Below are 18308 nucleotides of genomic sequence, written 5' to 3' on the forward strand. Positions count from 1 at the left end.
CCCCCTCCTGTATACCTAGGTCCCATTTGTGCTCTGAAGCTCTGGTTTCCCTGACCTCACAGAAAGCTTTTCCTGATTACCCTAATCCCTTCCCCTTCTCTCCCACTGAGAACAAGTCCTGACTGTCACAGGCTCTATAACCACTCATGAATCTTGTCATGATTTGCTTATTTGTTTGGCAGATATTTACTGTGACCCCACTCTGTCTGTGCTCTGTGCTGGGTACAGAATATAGTCACATTCTTTCCCTGGATCTGATGTTCTAAGAGGGGGAAGATAACACCAATAAGTCAAGTGTGTCAAATGGCAATGTCACTGGTGGAAAGTAAAGCAGAGACAGGGAAGGCAGGTTGGCATTTTAAGTAGGATGGCCAGGGAAAGCCACACCAAGAAGGAGGTAGATGAACAAAGTCCTGATGGGAATGATGCTTGAGCCAAGTGGACACAGGGACAATAGCCAATGCAAAATCCTAAGATAGGAGTGTGCCTGACACATTGTTATTCAAGGAACAGCAAGAAGGCCAATGTGGCCAGAGCAGAGGCAGCTAGGGGAGAGAGGTGGGAGCAGAGACAGAGAGGTATCTGCTAGATAGTTGGAGCAGAGGAGGTATGTGATGTGACTGAGGTCATAGCAAAAAGTCAAATGCATTAAGTGGCAGCTCAATATCAAGCTTTGATATAAATTAATGGCTCATGGAATCTTCCTCCCCCATTGGGCAGATATGTTATGATTATTTTATAGTAAAGGACGTGGAGGCTCAGAGATATAGTGTGACTCCTGCTAGATCACCCAGCTTAGAGATGGCAGGGCCTGGGCTTATCTCAAGATGTGTACATCTGCCTGCCATGCTCAGAGTTTCAAGCCCAGGCCATAATGCAGGGCTGAGTGACAGAAATAACGGGGCTTTCTAGGCACAGGTTGAGTTGCGCTATGTGGGTGGGTGTGATCCCTGCCTTTCTTCCTTCTTTCTCTGTCTCATCCTGAGATGGCACTGGCTCTGGGGCAGGGGGTCTGGGAGTGATGACAGGGGGAGAGACTCTTGCAGGGGTGCCTACCCATCGGCTTTATACCAGGATAGAAATATTCCTGCCACAAGGGGGCTTGAAAAGGAGCTCCCTTCCAGCCCCCCTCAACATGGAGGTCTGCCCAACATTAAGGCCAACAATGTTGTTTCTTCCAATATTGAGCATGTGCATCCCCAACATGAGGGACTTAGATAAAAATGGAGCCCAATCTGATGGAGGTGGCACAGGGTGGGGACTGCTCAGTCAGAAGGTGGAGGCACCAATCTTGATTTATGCAGGTTGTGTTAGTGGTGGATCTTGGCCTGTCTCTGTGGTGTTGGCAGAATGTGGTGCTGCAATATTTGGAGAATAAATGAGGAAGAGTGGGTGGGGCATGGGGCATCTCCAGCTCCTCTTCTGATGGGTAAGGATAGAAGGTAGTGGGATCTGGAAAGACTAGGGAGAGTAAAATCTTCCAGTGCTGTTACTTTGAGTGAGCTTGACATTTGAAAATCATTTTACAGAAGGGTTTCTCTCAATTCTGTTTTGTAGATTATAAGCTCCTATAGGCCAGGGGTGTTCCATAGTTAAAATTACACAAATAAAACAAAACCAAAACCAAAAACACTACCAATAACAACAATAAAAAAACTCTAAGTTTAATGAATACATTTTTCCATATTTAATTTTTTTTCTTTAAGTTTTTCACTTTAAGTATTTGGACAGCAGGCAAAAGAATAGCTGAATAAGTTGTGAATGTTGGTGGGAAGACTTGAAAATCATCCTTTGAACAGTGTTGAACAATTTTGGGGTGTGTGAATGATGTAATACTTGTTTTAAGGAGAACTTCAGTGCCTGAGTTAAATGAGCCTGAACATTTGTAATGCAAAAAAAACAAAACAAAACAAAAATACCAATTCTATGCCAAATCACAGTGAAGATGGGATTAAATATATATCTGTTTCTTCTGTCTAGCCCCAGACTTTCCAGGCCCAAAGCAGAGACCCACTCCTCTACATGCCAGCTACCCACATGTGCCAGTTTCTGAATATGCTCTGGTTTAGAGGTCTACATAGACACCATCTTAGGACTCAGGATGCAGTGAGAAACCTCAGGGCCTGGCCAGATCCTAATCAGTATTGGAGTCTGGCCAAACTAGCCTGTCCAGGGAGATGACAGAAGGTTTCTGAATATTGCAAAACATCCGGTCCAGGTCAGTTCCAGATTGGGAAGATGCCCAGAGACAGGGTAGAAGGTCTGGACAAGGACAGCCTGGACTTTCTGACAGCATAAAGTGAGCAGGGATGGCCTCTGGTGGCCAAGCCCTTAGAATGTCTCCTTTTTATTTTATTTTGTTTTTAATTTTAATTTCAGTTTAGTTAGCATACAGAGTTATAGGGGTTTCAGGTGTATGCTATAGTGATTCAACAGTTTTATACATTATCAGAGCTCATCATGGTAAGTGTGCTCTCAATCCCCTTTACCTATTTCACCCATCTCCCTACCCACCTCCTCTCAGGTAACCATCAGTTTGTTCTCTATATAGTTAAGAATCTGTTTTTTGGGTTGTCTCTTTTTTTCTTGGTTCATTTGTTTTGTTTCTTAAATTCCACATATGAGTGAGCTCATATGGTATTTGTCTTTCTCTGGCTTACTTCACCTAACATTATACTCCTTAGATTCATTCATTCAAAACTATGTTGTTGCAAATGGTAAGATTTCATTCTTTTTTATGGCTGAGTAATATTTCATTATATATGTATATTATATATGTATATTATATATGTATATTATATATATATATAATGTATATATAATCTTTTTTTACCCATTCATCTACTGATGGACACTTGGGTTGCTTCCACAATTTGGCTATTGTAAATAATGCTGCAATAAACATGGAGGGGCATATATCTTTTTGAATTAGTGTTTTCCTATTCTTTGGGTAACTATCTGGTAGTGGAATTACTAGATCATACGGTAGTTCCATTTTGAATTTTTTGATAAAACTTCATACAGTTTTCCACAGTGGCTGCACCAGTTTGCATTCCCATCAGCAGTGCACGAGGGTTCATTTTTCTCTACATCCTTGCCAACACTTGCTACCTGTGTTTTTGGTTTTAGCCATTCTGACAGTTGTGAGGTGGCATCTCATGGTGGCTTCAATTTGCATTTCCCTGAGGGTGAGTGATGTGGAGCATCTTTTCATGTGTCTGATGGCCATCTGGATGTCCTCTCTGGAGAACTGTCCATGTCTTCTGCTCACTTTTAATTGGATTATTTGAATTTTTGACGTTGAATTATAGAAGTTCCTTATATATTTTGGACACTAACCCTTTATCAGATATGTCATTTGCAAATATGTTCTCCCATTCAGTAGGTTGTCTTTCGGCTTTGCTAATTATTTTCTTTGCCCTGTAGAAGCTTTTGATTTGAGGTCGTCCAAAGAGTTTAATTTTGCTTTTGTCTCCCTTGTCTCAAGAAACATACCTAGAAATGTCTCCTCTTTTAAACATGTAACTTATAACAGCTTCTCAGGACTGAGGGGTCTGAGAAGACCAGGCTGCCTCACACTCCCTTGTATTACAAATGGGTAAACTAAGGTGCAAGCAGAGGTGCTTCCCGCCCCCCCCTCCCCCCCGCCCAAGGTCACACAAGGAAGCAGGACAATAACAGATTAGAACCTAGATTTCTCCGCCCGTAGGTGTAATTCCAAGTGACTACCGCTCTTTTAAATGGACACTTGTTTTAAATTAGGAGGAGTGAACCATTTAAAGACTCTCTGAGGGGCGACTAATTGGCTCTTAAGGTATTGGGCGAACACCCGGTTTCAAGGGCCCTTTAAGAGAGCACGTATACAATGACCCACGTGTCCTGCACTTCCGGGATCCTTGACGCCTTTCCTACCGGTGGTTAATCACCCGCCCGCCCTCAAGGGATCTCGGGAAAAGTAGTTCCACTTTCCTGCAGACACAAGGTGGCGGCCGTCTTGAAACTGCATTTCCCAGAAGGCTTTGCTCGCCGCCTCGTAAACCGGGCTACGGGCCGGCGGAGTGAACCCCACATCCTGTTTTTTTTTTTTTTTTTTTAATTTCCCAGGGGATTAGTGACAGTGGGCAGAGACCTCTGGCGGCAGCCTCCGTGGGCTGCTTGGCCTGGTGGAGCTGCGCGCCGAGGCTTTGAAACAGACCACACCGCTCTGCTTCCGGCCGGGAGACAGAAAGCTGAGGCGCTGCGTCTCCTTTAACCGCCGTGGGCGGGGCGTGGCGACGCGACCCGCGTTGCTATTGGCGGCGGTTGGGGGGCGCGGAAACTGAACGCGCAGCAACGGCCTACGCCGACTTCTCCGGCGCCTTGGGCGCCCCGGGCCCGCCATGGCTGCGCCTTGCCCTGTAAGTGCCTGCGGGCGGTCTCCCCGCGGGGTGGGCGCCTGCCCGGGGCGATGGCTGCGAGGGGAGCATGTGGGACGCCGGGTTCCGAGCCGGTCTTCCCCAGCCCCGGGGTACCGTCTGTGCAGGGGGCGCTGGGTCGAGAAGCCTAGTGGGCGCCTCCTGGAGCCAGAGCCTTTGCCGGCCACCGGGGCGGGCCAGCCAGTCCCTGCTCCCAGGGTCTGCATCCTCGCGGAGGAGACGGTAGTACTAGTGTGTTCCGACGGGAGGTCGGGCCAGCGGCCAGCGTCGGGCCTCCCTGGCCTCAGCCTGGCGGTCCTGAGCAGTGGGAGGCTGGGTGGGGGCGTGGTGAGCGTCCACCTTGCTCGGGCGGGACAGCGCCGGTCTGCAGTGTGATCTGGGCCTGGCGCCCTGAATTCCAGGTTCCTCCAGAGCGAAGCACTCCAACCCCCCCCCCCCCTTTTTTTCTTTTCCTGAGAGAGTGTTTAAACAGGTCTCGCCTTTGGGCAGTGTCGAGAGTCAGAAAGACCGGGTGGTGCCTGCTGGCACCCTTAGGCGTGTGGGGACTCGAGCAGAGGGCCAAAATGTAGGCTTTTTGACCCCTAATCTAGGGCCCTTCCCATAAGTCCCTCCCCACTTGCTTCGAAATATCAACCACCTCTGGGGTGAGGAAGCACAGAGCCCAGTGGGATGAGGAGGTGGAAAGGGTGTGGGGAGGCTTCAGGGGCCGCCTGGTCAGCGGTGGATCTGAACTTGCTTCTGCCCACTGAGCCTAGAGGTGGGCATTATCTTCTCCCAAGAGGTTCAGGGGAGGCAGTTGCTGCTCTCTTGGGGGCCCTCCCTCAGTCACCACTCCCTTTCTGTTGAAAGGGGCACTTAGGCAGGTGTGTTGGGGGTGGAGCTGGGCGCAGGGCCATGGGGGCCTTTGTTCTGGTTACAGCTCTCTAGGGTGGCAATGGACTTGCTCTGCCTCCAAGGACTTTTTTTTTTTTTTTTTTTCCCAAGAGGAGGTTTGCTGGGCTCCCTGGTCTGCCCAAAATGCTTCTTTGGGGTTTCCGATATTTGGGTTAGGGGAAGATGTTTGCATGGCAGGGCTATAACTCTCCCAAGTGCCAAGACAAGCTGCTGTTGGGTGGAGAGAGTCTCTGGAATGTTTTCTCCATGTCTTACTAAGCAGTGTCCTGAACTACTGCTACCTTGACGTAGGGCTGAGTGGAGACGATGGCCCTGGCCCTTGGGGCCTGTCCAGGGTGACCTCTAGGTTCATTGGCTAGTCCACAGTGAGATTGAGGGTACGGAATCTGATTCCTGAGATGGGGGTTGCTGAAAGACCCCCATTTTCTCTTCTTGATTCTTTTAGAAAAATTGCTTTGTTGACATATTCAAATACTATAAAACCTTCTAAGGTGGTAAGATTCATCGCTGTTTAGTACATTCGTTCACAGTGTTGTGCGACGATCATCACACTCTAATTCCAGAATGTTTTTGTCACCCCAAAGAGAGACCTGTACCCACTAAACAGTCACTCCCCCTCACCTCACTAATTTCTTCTGTAGATTTGCCTATTTTGGACATTTCATATACGTGGAATCAGACAAAGTGTAGCCTTTTATATCTGCCATCTTTCACTTCCCATGTTTTCCGGGTTCATCCATGTTGTAGCATGTGTTAGTACTTCCTTTTTTTTTTAATTTTTTAAAATTTTTTTATTTATTTATGATAGTCACAGAGAGAGTACTTCCTTTTTTACTGCTGAATAGTATTCCATTGTATGAAGAGACCACATTTTGTTTATCTATTCATCTGTTAATGAACATTTAGGTCTGTCCAGTTTTTGGCTGTTGTGAATAATATTGCTATGAATGCTTGTGTACAAGTATTTGTGTGAACATGCTTTCAGTTCTTTGGGGCATTTACCCAGAATTACTGGGTCATTTGATAACTCTTTGAGGAACAGTGAACTTTTTTTCTATAGCAACTATTTTTTCATTTTTTTGGTTAAGATTATTTTGTCTATTCTGGCTGTCTCACATTTTTATTTAATTTTAAGATCAGCTTGTCAATTTCTGTAAAAAGTGGCACCTAAAATTTTGATAGGGACTGTTGAATCTGTAGATCAATTTAGGGAGTAGCACATTTTAACAAAATTGCTTTCCATACTTTCAGCATGGATATTTTTCTATTTACCTGGGTCTTCTAAAATTTCTTTCAAAGGTATTTTATAGTTTTCACTGTATAAGCCTTCACTTTTTTTTGTTAATTTTTTTTTTAAGATTTTATTTTTAAGTAACCTCTATACCCAACTTGAGACTCAAACTCATAGCCCCAAGATCAAGAGTCATATGCTCTACTGACTGAGCCTATTCTTATAGGTCATAAATGGAATTATCATTCTTCAGATTTGTATTTTTGCACATCAGCAATAAACATAGATTTTTATATATTGATCTTGTATCCTGCAGCCTTGCTTAACTAGTTTATTAGTTCTAATAGTTTTCTAATAGTGGATTCCTTAGGCTTTTCTATATACAAGATCAGCATTGAGTATTGAACAGCCTCTTGGCTGTTTTAGGAAGAGTCTTGGCCCTGGGTAAGCCTCTTTTTTACCCAGGTTTCACACATTTGACCCTGGCTCTTCCACAGGAGGACCCCTCACTGGAGAGGCACTTTAAGGGCCACCGAGATGCAATTACCTCTGTGGACTTCAGTCTCAACACGAAGCAGCTGGGTAAGAGGAAACATCTTTTCCTAAGCACTACATTATGATCTGAGAAGGCTGAGTCTTTACCTGAGAGGGGTGGTGTTGGAGGAGTAGGGCACAGTGAAGGCCCAGGTGCTTTGTCTAGACCGGCATCTTGCTTCAGCTGACCAGCTGTCTGGGTGCTGGGCTTTGTGAACTCCATTCTATATACGGAGTGTGAGACTCCAGAGAGTTCGGGGCCTTGCCAAGGGCACGTAGCCTTGGAGAGTAGGCCCAGGGTCTGATTTTTTTCACTGCATATACCCCAGCCATCTGTTGGATCTGGCTGGTGGAATGTCCCTAAACAGTGGCTCCTTTTTCTTGGATCGTCCATTCTGTTGTCCACAGCAATATGGGAACATCTAGTTAAAGGGTGAGAAGGATGAAGAGCAGAGCTGGGTACTCCCCTCCTGCCGCTCTTGTTCAGCAGCTGAGTGACGTGGCTCCTTGGTCTCTTGGGGGCTCATACATAGCTGTCATGGCTGCAGCTTTCTTTTTTCTGTGGACAAGGCTCTCCCTTTATTCCCATGGTCAGGGTCCCCTGCCAGAGGTTGCTGGTCACTGTAGATTAAGAGCAAACTGGTCATTTGATCTGTCTTGGGGATCTCTAGGTTTCTGATTGACTTGGACCTTCTCAAAGGTAAGAGGTCCATTGGGTTGTCTGGGAGGACTTGTTTTCTAGTGCCCTTAGGGTACGACTGCGGGGGAGCCCCACAGGGGATGAGTTTTCTCAGAGGCCTGCTGGGTTGCAGAAATGTGAAGGGCATCTCTTGGTCTGGCTCCCATGTGGGCCTGCTGCATGGAGAGCTGACAGCCCGTTGATTCTCCAAACCCCAGCTCAGCAGATGCTGGAAGTGTGGTCTGTCTCTTGTCTCCCTACCCTGTCATCCTGCTGGAGGATCAAGGCCCTCTAGAGCTGAGGGTTACAGCATCCCTACTTTCTCAGCCAGTGGCTCCATGGACTCATGCCTCATGGTCTGGCACATGAAGCCCCAGTCACGCGCCTACCGCTTTGCGGGCCACAAGGATGCTGTCACCTGTGTGAACTTCTCCCCTTCGGGACACCTGCTTGCCTCAGGCTCCCGAGACAAGACTGTCCGGATCTGGATACCCAATGTGTGAGTTACAGACTTTGAAGGGCTTGTCTGAGCCTGGGGACCAGGTGCCAGAGCTGTCCACACTCAGGTCCCCATGCTGGCTCGGGACTTGTCACAGTGGGACATCTACCCTACTTCTGAAGAAGTGCCATCAGAAGCTGGGGCTCCAGTTAGACCCCTCCCATTAGAGTTAGCAGCAGGGATTCTGGGCTTACCCCAGCCATTCTGGAAGGGATCCCATCTGATGCTGATGTGAGCAGGGTGAGTGGTGCGGTTCTGGCCTTCCTTGAGGGAGACTGGTGTGTGGGCCTGCACTGACATTGGGAGAGGCTTCTGAGGGAGGGGTGGGGAGAGCTTTGAGGTGCTCACGGACCTTCCCGTCACTGTTACGGGTTTCCTGAGTTGGAATACCCATCCCTGCAGCAAAGGCGAGTCTACCGTGTTTCGTGCACACACAGCCACAGTGAGGAGCGTCCACTTCTGCAGTGATGGCCAGTCTCTTGTGACGGCCTCTGACGACAAAACAGTTAAGGTGTGGTCAACTCATCGCCAGAAATTCCTGTTCTCCCTAAGCCAGCACATCAACTGGGTACGCTGCGCCAGGTGAGCATCATCCTGCCCTAAGACCTTTGGAGGGACCTGGGGTTTGAGAGGCACTGAGGCGCTGCCAAGTTCCAGTATTATGACCTTGGGCAAACTAGCTACTCTTTTTTTCTTCCTGAGCCTCAGCTTCCTTACCTGTAAAATAGGAACAAAGAAGTTGTTACATTGTGAATTATTGAGGAGCTTCTAGCTCACATTTAACAAGTAAATTAGTTCATTGCCAGCCATGATTGAGCCCTTGACATCCGGGCTGATGTGGCCTAAAGCAAGTTAGCAGGGGTTATTGAGGAGCAATAGCAACACAATGGTATTGCTACTACCACTATACGATTTCTTTGCACTTTTCATGGCAGCCCTGCAAGGTAGGGGTATCATTCCCATTTTGCAGATGAAGACACTGAGGTTCAGAACAGTGCAGTATCTTGCCTCTGGGTGCATGCTGGGTTAGTGGCAGAGCTGAGGTTGGAATCTGAATCTGCCTCTGAGAAGCTGACTTTGCTTGAGCTGCCAGTTGGGAGTTGAGGCTTCTGAGGAGGCTGCTCTGGAGGCTGGCTCTCCCTTTGGTGTGGTGGGGACAGTGCTGTGGTGATGGGGGCCAGATGACTAAAGGATGATGTGGCTACTTTCAGCTATTCTGATCCTTTCAGCAGAGATCTCTGTGCTCTGGAGGAGGAGGTTGGGAGGTCTGCGGACACTGGGAAACCATGGTAGTCAGAGGTCGGGAACTGTTGTGGCATTCTCCTGGGGACCCCATGCAAGTTACTTGTTCTTCAGGCCATCTTTGTCCTGGGAGGTCCCGGATTGCTCAGAGAGACCTCACCATCAGGCTCCTGAGAACAGGAGGGACCAGGCCAGCAGACAAGTATTGAGCCTATGCCAGCTTTTGGTGATGGGTCCCCAGGACCTCCACACATTTTTGTTGGTAGGTTGTTCTCAGAGTCAAATGTAGGCTCAGGGGACCTGGGAACAGGATAACGATGCTGATGGTGGGCTTTGGGCCACCTTCACTCTGATAGCATCAGCAGTCAGTACACAAGTTGCCACGTGCAGTGCTGGGGGCTTCATGCACAGGAGGCTGCTCCTGCTTACCACAAGGTAGGTACCATTCTTAGCTATCTCACAGAGGGAAAGCCACTTGCCCAGGATCCCTCAGGGTCAGAGCAGTGCGTGTAGCTTTGGCTGGTTCTGGGATGGTGGTGGTGTGACTTGTGCTCTGCCTGGTTCAGGTTCTCCCCTGACGGGCGGCTCATCGTGTCTGCCAGCGATGATAAGACTGTAAAGCTGTGGGACAAGACTAGCCGGGAGTGTGTCCACTCTTACTGTGAGCATGGCGGGTAAGTCACAGTGCCTGTCCTCTAACTGCAGGTGCTCAATAAAAGCATGGACGTAGACACCCAGGGACCCCTGTGGCCTGAGGTGGAGCCACGTCTCTGCTGCTCTCTGCCTCTGAATTTTTTCCTATGTGACTAGAAGGTTCAGCCTCATCCCCATCTCCACAAATAATGAATGCTTAACCTCAAGACATGCTTCTTGGGGGCCTTTCTATTCCCTTCACTTAATGGTTCTCAGATTGTGACTTGTCTATCCAAAAGAAGGTGACCCCAGACTTCCCAAAATCATGTTAGTGTATTACCTATGACGATGGGTTTATAAATGAAAGGCTTGTCAGGTTCTTGTAAGTTCTTGGTGGCTGTTCACACTGTGCTGCATCATCAGGAGAGGGAGGAGCCTGCATTAGAGCAGGGCCTCACCTGTTCTGGTCTCCTCAATGAACCTCAACTTCTGCCCTCCTCAGGTAGGCGGGAGCCCCAGGGAAAGGCGTCTCCTAAGAGCTGGCCATGGTGCCAGCCTGGGTGTCACCCTTGGCCTGTCTCCTGCAGATGGGTCAACCAGTGGCCTTGGGGTCCCACTGGCCCTTTGGGGCCAGGCCTCATCGCTTTGATGAGGGCCCTTGCTCTGACTCTGAACAGCCTGAGCTGTCAGCTGTCGTTTAGGCTGAAGACCCCTTTCTCTACTTGTATTTAGAGGTGGACGCTGGGATTCGGTCCCTGATGAGTCCACCTCCGGTCACTGTTAGCCACTGTTTTTGCCCTCTCTCTGCTGTCCCTTGGCCACCTGGTAAAGAAAAAGGGCAGAAGGGAGATATTTTGGGTTTGGGGAACAGCTTGAGCAGATGTGCAGGGATGGGAAAGGGGGGTCTGTTCTGGGCCAGGACAGTCCTACAGCATGCGGCGGCCCCTGCCTTTCCAGCTTTGTCACCTACGTGGACTTCCACCCCAGTGGCACGTGCATCGCCGCTGCCAGCATGGACAACACAGTGAAGGTGTGGGACGTGCGGACGCACCGCCTCTTGCAGCACTACCAGCGTGAGTGTCCCTGAGCAGCCACAGCATGACGGTGCGGAACCTGGCGTCAGGCTTGTGGCCATCATGCTGAAGCAGGCCTGAGGACGGCCCTGGTCAGTGGGGAGGAGTCCTGGGCCCATTGGGATCTCCAGGGGTCAACTCAGGTTGGAGACCAGAATCAGGAAGCAGCCCTGGGGCCATGTCCCCTGAGAATTATAGCCCTCAGAGGTGCAGAACAGCGAGCAGTCAACATAGGCCATCTTAGGCTCCTGCTGGGAGGTAGGGTAGGGACGGACCGGGTGTGATTAGGGTGAGCTGGAAGGTGCTGGAGTGTGGAACTTGAGAGCAGGTGTGACTGGGCAGGGCTGTGAGTCACCTTGGCCGTGGGGATGGGGAAGGGAAGGGAGGTGGTGATCTGCCACAGGAGGAACTAGGAGTGGGGCCAGGGGCAATATGGTGGGCAGGCCTGTGGGCCTGGGGCTAAGACCAGGTTGGGGTAGAGCTGGAGTTGTTGGAAAAACTGTGGTTATTGTCTTGGGACAAGATTTAAAGTCCATGGGCTACATCCAGAATTCACCCCTGAAATGGAAAGGATGCGTCTGGACAAAGGTGTTGGGCTTGGGGTTCAGCTTTCCCTTGCATCCCCTCCTAGCTGATTCTCAGCTGTTGAGGACAGCACTTCCTTGAGGTAACTGAGGCTAGCAGACCTCCCATGTTGAGGGAGAGGCTCTTGGTCTTAAAAAGCATTTGGCGGAGGGTGGGCTTTGCAACCAGCCTCAGTATTTGGAGTTGTGGGACGTTGGGCAGGGCATTTGACTCCTTTGGGCCCCCTGGGACAGTGATAGGGCCTCCTTCACAGGTGGTGTTGGGAGGGTAATGAGTTAGTCTCTGCCAAGAACTTAGAGAGTGCCAGGCACAAAACAGGAACCAAGTAAGGGGTTCAGATGCCCGTGTTGCCAAGTCTGGGTCCGGAGATCCTGGAGTAGGGAGTCTGGCCTGCATTGCCCTACACCACCACCAGGTGGCAGAGGCTAGCCACTCTTCCTTAACAGAAAGCCCTGGGGCTTGTCGTAGCTGCAGCTGTTGCAGACAGACCTTCTAGAACAGAGTAGCTATGGGGTCTACCCTCTACTTGGAAACCACAGCTTTCCTTCCCTCCTTCAGGCTTAGAGGCCTCTCTTCTCTGGGCCAGGCCTGGGTTGGAGTTGGCGCACATCTGCAGCGGTTGACTGGGGGAGGGTTGGCAGGTATGGAGGAGTGCCGGGGCGGGAAGGTGCCTCTGAGTGTGGGGTCAGGAGTATTGGGAGGGGGAGGTGACGAGGCCAGGCAGGTTAGGAGTATAGGCTGTTTCCTGTCTGTAAAGGGTGATAATAGTACCTCATGGGATTTGTGAAGATGTGTTGGGGGAGTCTACATGATGATTATAATACAGTACTAGAAATGTGGTTAGTACCACATAAATCTTTCTCTTCTAATTTGTATTATTATTATTATTTTTTTCATCACATAAGTCTTGACACTGAGGGGAGAGGATCTCTAGGTGGCCATGGGAGAGTCCAGCCTCACCTCTGATGGATCAGGAGCATGGGTCTGGGTTTGTGGCATGCACCAGTAGGAACCCATTGGGGAGGGCGTTGAATGCCATACTCTGGCCCATGGTCCAAAAGATGCAGCCTGGCTGGCAGTGCTGGGACTGGTCCCATTGCTCGAAGAGCAAAGGTATGTCTGAAAGGACATACAGAGCCTGCCTGGGTGGGAAACTGGTGTGCTTGGGCGACTGGTGGGTGGGCTACTTATGCCCCATGTCTGAGTGAGAGGAGGGCATCCAAGTAGGGCAGGGATCAGGTCCAAGGGTTAGGTTTTGGAGATTGAGAGAGTCAGTAGGTGACATTACGGGTTGAGGGTCCCGCTGGGCCCAGAAATCTGGGCCTTGAGAAGGGCTGAGGCCATATCATGGGTCCCTATGATTGAGGGGCCATGGAGGGAAAGGTCTACAAAGCAGCCAGAGTGAAGGATGGAAAAGGGCTGAGAGGGCAGGACCAGAGGCATAAAGAAAAGCAGAGTCTCCTGAAGAGGGTGATCAGGAGGTAGAGTGATACAGAGCAGTTGAGAAGGGTGGCAGGTGCTGGAGAGAGGTCCCTGGAGTTCTTGAGGGGGCAGGCTTGGCAGTGGGTGGGCCGGGGAGTCAGTGACTGGAGGGGCTGGGGATGTGGTGAGGGGGCTCAGGTGGCATCAGGAGCCAAATCCTGAGAGGACCCGGGGTACATGAGGCTTACAGGCTCTCTGCAGAGAGATTTCAGTGTGTTTTTGCTATTGTCCTTTGCTCTTATGACAGACCTACTCTGTCTTGTTCCTAAGCCACCTGAATACATATCAGAGGCCTTGAGTGGCTTGGAGTACCCTGTAAACAACTGAGTTTCCTTAGCTCCCTGCCCAATACATGGTGCACAGGGCAGCAAACTCATCCCACTGCCTCTAAACTCACCCTCTGGAGCTCAAGGAGAGCCACGTGGATCTGAGGATGCTGTTGGGGGACATACCCCTCACACTTTATGCTGTTTGAGGGACCTGGCCAGGTCTGCTCAGGTCTACTGGCACCTCTTAGGAGCTGCGTGGCCGAACCTTCGACCTTAGAGGCTCTCACTAGCCCCTTAGTAGCAGCTGCTCTCTCATCCTCAGGGGTACAGGGGCATCTCTTTGGAGGCTGATTCTCCAGAAGGACTCCTGGCACTCTGACAGCAGACACGAGCTGAGCTGTTTTTCACCCCTGATCCTTAGGAAACCCAGAGGAAAGTTTTTAAGAACACAGACATCCCCTATCTCCCTTGGTGACTCTGGATGAGTACCAGGCACTCCTGGTGGGCCTTGGGCACATGAGGTTGTTGGGCTTTTCCAAGACCTTTTGATTCTTGATGCTACAGTGTGTGGTCAGCATTCCCAGCCCGCCTGTGTCCAGCTGCCCCAGGGTTGTGCCTCGTGGAGGATACTTCCTGTCCCGTGCTGGGTTGTTGGAAGTTAATTTGGGCAACAGCAGGCAGCTGGTACCGTTTGTCTCAGGCAAGGAGTTTCTTGGCTCTGGTCTGTCACTGTGGGGAGCAATTCTGGTTTCCCAATTCAGCAAGGAGATGGTGGGGCTGTTGGAGCCCTGGGAGTGCCGGTCCCCACGGAGGTGGGTTAGGCTCCATATGCTCTGAGCCCACAGTAAGGCTGTTCACACATCTGAGCAGCAACCCCCATCCGGAACCCATAATGTGGTTTGCAGCTTACAGGCACGTGCAGGTCCGCTATCTAGAGAGGGGCCCAGGTGGATAGCAGGGCAGCGTTACTCCCCATTTCACAGATGGGGAATTTGAGGCTTGCCCATGGCTACATGGCTGAGAGGCTGGGAATCTGAGTCTCCAACTGAAGGCCTCCGAGTGTGGTGTTCTGTCCTCCACCCCATGCTTGGTTCCTTACACCATGTTGATTCTAGTCATTTATTTCCTGAGGCCCCTGGAAGGGCTTGGCTCAGCCCTTTCCAGAAATTCTAGTTAGAACTCAAGAGTCCCAGGTTCTCTGTCCACTGGTTCTTAACACACTCCTCCGCCCTACCCCAGATATGGTCAGGGAGGGTGGTTCTTTTTAAGGATTTTATTTATTTGAGAGAACGAGCATGCACACACACATGAGTTGGGAAGAGGGACAGAGGAAGAGGGACAAGCAGACTTCCAGGGAGCCAGGCTTGGGGCTTGATCCCAGGATCCTGGGATTATGACCTGAACTGAAGACAGATGCTTAACAAACTGAGCCACCCAGGCACCCCAGTCATGGATGATTTTAAGGCAGCTGTGCAGTCTGTGGGATGGACCTGCTTGATGTTTTGAGACCAAAAGGTTTGGTCAGGAGGCAGTGTACTCTCCCACCTGATCTGGCCAACTCATTGGCTCTTTCCCGCCATCCCTAAGTGGCATTTATGTGACGTTCACAAAGAGGAGCGTTTTGAGCATCCTTCCCTGCTGCTATCAGAGCACCTTCATGTATGAACCCATAGTCCCTCATAAACCCAAAGTCACTGGTAATGCCAGTTGCATGTTATGAAGAGTCACCCTAGGTGAAGTGAGCTAAGCCCTTTGTGTTGAGGGTGGGGTGGGGCTTGGCCTCGTGTGACTGCCTTAGAAAGGCACCTCCTATGTGGGTACCTGGGGGTTCTCTGGGCCCCTTGGTCAGTTTGGAGCCCGCTGGGCAATGGGCTAGGTTTGCTGAAGGCTTGTACCTACAGACCTCTGTGGGGCAGAGCAGATCGTGGGTACCTAGGACTCTCCTTAAGCCACATGCTGCCCACAAGCTATGGCCAGTTCCCAGTGCTTAGGGGCAGGGTCTGCAGTGGCCTCAGTCCCAACCTCTCTGGGCTCCTGGTGACTTGTAGAATCTTGAGAGTGTATCTCTGACCTTGAGCTGGAGTCTCTTCTCTGGGGAATAAGAGCCAGGAGCCCACAGCTGTGCCCGAATGGCACTCTGCCATCAATTGACACCATTAACTGCCATGGAAGCAAGAAGAGGGCCTGCAGCTTTGGGCTTGATGAAAAGTGGATTGTTTCTGGACAGTCACTGCTTAGGTCTTTATGGCTGGAGCCTCCCTGGGGGGCTGTCATGCAGGGATGATTCTTAGGATGAGGTCTCCCTAGAACGTGTTTTCCCACCTCTGTAGAGCTAGAGAGGCTGCTCCAGGCTGGTGGGGCCGGTGGGTGAGGCAGGAGAATGAGTAGGGAAAGGTAATAGGTCCTGGTGTCTAGTACATCCTCATCCCCCAAGCTGAGTCCTCTTCTGGAGTAAATGGTTCCAGATGTTTCCACCCTAGCTAGGAGGCCTTTGATATTTCTGCCATTTATAGTGGAGCAGGGCTTTTGATGCCTTTCCTCTGTGGGGAGATTCCCTCCTGGGGTAGACTCGCCTAGGTGGGAGGTCCTGGTGTAGTGTCCGCATCCTGACTCTGCCACCCTGCTGGTGCCGGGAAGCCCTGGGCCCTGAGCTCGCCCTCCCGTGACCCACCCTCCTGCCCTGACTGCTCCTCTGCCAGCTTTGTCTCAGGTGGGGTGGGGTGGCGTTCATTCCAGTACCGGCTGCCAAGGGCTGCAGAAACAAGAATAGAGCACCCTTCTCCAGCTCAGGGAGGGGAGATGTGCCAGGAGCAGCATTTGAAGAGGTCCAGAGGGAGATGGGGCATGGGGAGGTAGACACAGGGCAGGCTGCCTCTCAGCTGTCTTGCCTTGGGGCTGAGAGGTCGAGGATGGCGGGGCTCCCCTGGGGAGAATCTCACAGGGTTTGGGCCCAGCTCCCACCCCACTTCACTGCCAGTGTGAACCAGCAATCTGGAGAGAATAGCTGGCCCCTCGGGAGCGCCAGGGCGCTAGCTCTTTGCCTGTAGATTCATGACCTACAGTGCTGGCAGGAGAATGCTGAGCCAGACTGGGCTCCCACCTCCCTGGACATGACTCACTCTTCTTAGGAGGGGGAAGGATTCACTTTTTATCATTCACCCAGTTGTGTAATCACAGTGACTGTATTCTGATGGTTAAAAAAAAAATCTGGAAGTATGCAGAGTAAAAATTAGAAGTGTGCGTATTCCTATCCTCCCCAGAGGATGCTGTAGAAGGTCTCTATCTGGAGCTCTGTCCACTCTGTGCGTGTGTGTGCGCACGCGCATGCTCTTCCACTTGTGGAATTAATTACTTTATTAATTTTAAGTAAATAAATTAATTAAATATATTATTAATAACCACTCTGTGTTATTAATGTTCTTTCTGCTACTGCTTGTGGCTGGTGCTTGTTCAGTTCCTGAGGGGGTCAGCTGGGGCTGTGTTCTTTTGCTTTCCATGCCCAGATCTTGGTAAACACTGAGGATGCTGACCTCCCTCCCACCACAGCCTGGAGTATGGGAAGTGTGTTGGGCTGTGAGGCTCTGTGGAGACCCCGTGAGCCCTCTGTAGGTTGGCTCCTGGAGTTCTAGTACTTGGAGAGTATTCACACATAAATATTGGGTTATGTAAAGCCCAGGCTGTCTCCCCTGTGTGCTTGGGAACATGTACCCACACTCCCCAGGCATATTGGCACATCAGCTGGGCTGGTGTCTGAGGGGCTCACTGTCCCCCTGTGGGCTCTGCTGAAGGCTGGCTTGTGGTGGATGTGTTTACTGGCTTAGCAATGGTTCTTGCAGCTAGGATGAGGGGTTGGTTTTAGAATTTGTCTTTCTGTTTGTAGCACTTCTGACTTGGCGAGCCATGGTTATCTCATGGAGTCCTGGAGTCCTCCACCCAGCCTGTGGTAGGGGGGATGAAGGCACCAAGGTCTTCTTTAGCAGCTGCTTTAAGAAGCTGCGATGTAGCTTGTCCTCATATTATCCCTATGTAGCCTGCCTGGGTCCACCTCACCCATTCACCAACCACTTTCTGAACCCTGCACAGTGTCAGGACTGAGCCATGAGGAGAAGACCCAACATGGCCCCATGTGCCTGATAGCACATTGTCTTGTGGGGATCCTGGCCATGAATCAAATAGATACACATAAACATTATACACTGTGGTGAATAATGCACCCACCGGAGACTCATGGTGCTTCAGGAGGACAGTTCGAGGGGGTGGCCTCAGTGAGGTCAGGAGGCTTCCCTGAGGAGGTGACCGAGTGGTGAGGTTCAGGGTCAGGGGAAGAAGTCTCCCAGGTCCATGCAGAATAGCTGGGCTGCTGACAGGGTAGGGGTGGCTGGATCTTGCAGAGTAAGGGACACCAGGATGTACGGTGGGGCTTAGGCCAGGCCACTGGGGAAAAGAAAGTCACGGCTGAGGTTGAGCTGTTGAGAGGGTAACGTGGTGGGATCTGGAAGCTCTGTTGTGACACCTGTGGGCTCCCTCTGTACAGAGGCCTCATAAGCAAGATTCCTCCCTATAGCGCCCCTAAGAGCAGGAGAAGCTGGCACAAAGAGTTAGGATGCTTGTTCAAGGTCCTCAGGTGAGGGAGAGTAGGGAGGCTGGGATTGGAACCCAGGCCTGACTGGCTCCTGAAAGTGTCTTACCGTCTGCCCGCCTGCCCCACTCACAGACTCTCATGGGCAGGGGCATTGTACCGGCACCTTAGGGATTGTCTTCCATCTGGTTTC

The 18308-nt window shown here is 50.7% G+C and overlaps 1 protein-coding gene across 10 annotated transcripts in view; it reads left to right on the plus strand.

Moving 5' to 3' along the window:
• Positions 1-4083: 4083 nt before the first annotated feature.
• The window catches only part of POC1A (POC1 centriolar protein A), a 67727-nt gene continuing 53502 nt past the window's right edge, over positions 4084-18308 (plus strand). For 3 of the 10 annotated variants that reach the window (XM_038566266.1, XM_038566264.1, XM_038566263.1), the window contains exons 1-6: positions 4094-4397; positions 7038-7122; positions 8081-8252; positions 8655-8834; positions 10061-10168; positions 11085-11200. In XM_038566266.1, coding sequence (XP_038422194.1) covers positions 4380-4397; positions 7038-7122; positions 8081-8252; positions 8655-8834; positions 10061-10168; positions 11085-11200 — 679 coding nt within the window. In that variant the 5' untranslated portion in view covers positions 4094-4379. Of the gene's footprint in view, positions 4398-7037; positions 7123-8080; positions 8253-8654; positions 8835-10060; positions 10169-11084; positions 11201-18308 lie in introns of all 10 variants that reach the window. The other 7 variants (XM_038566262.1, XR_005374905.1, XM_038566265.1 and 4 more) reach the window with 7 other exon arrangements.

The sequence above is a fragment of the Canis lupus genome, chromosome 20 (genome assembly GCF_011100685.1).
Source record: "Canis lupus familiaris isolate Mischka breed German Shepherd chromosome 20, alternate assembly UU_Cfam_GSD_1.0, whole genome shotgun sequence".
Taxonomy (NCBI): Eukaryota; Metazoa; Chordata; class Mammalia; order Carnivora; family Canidae; genus Canis; species Canis lupus.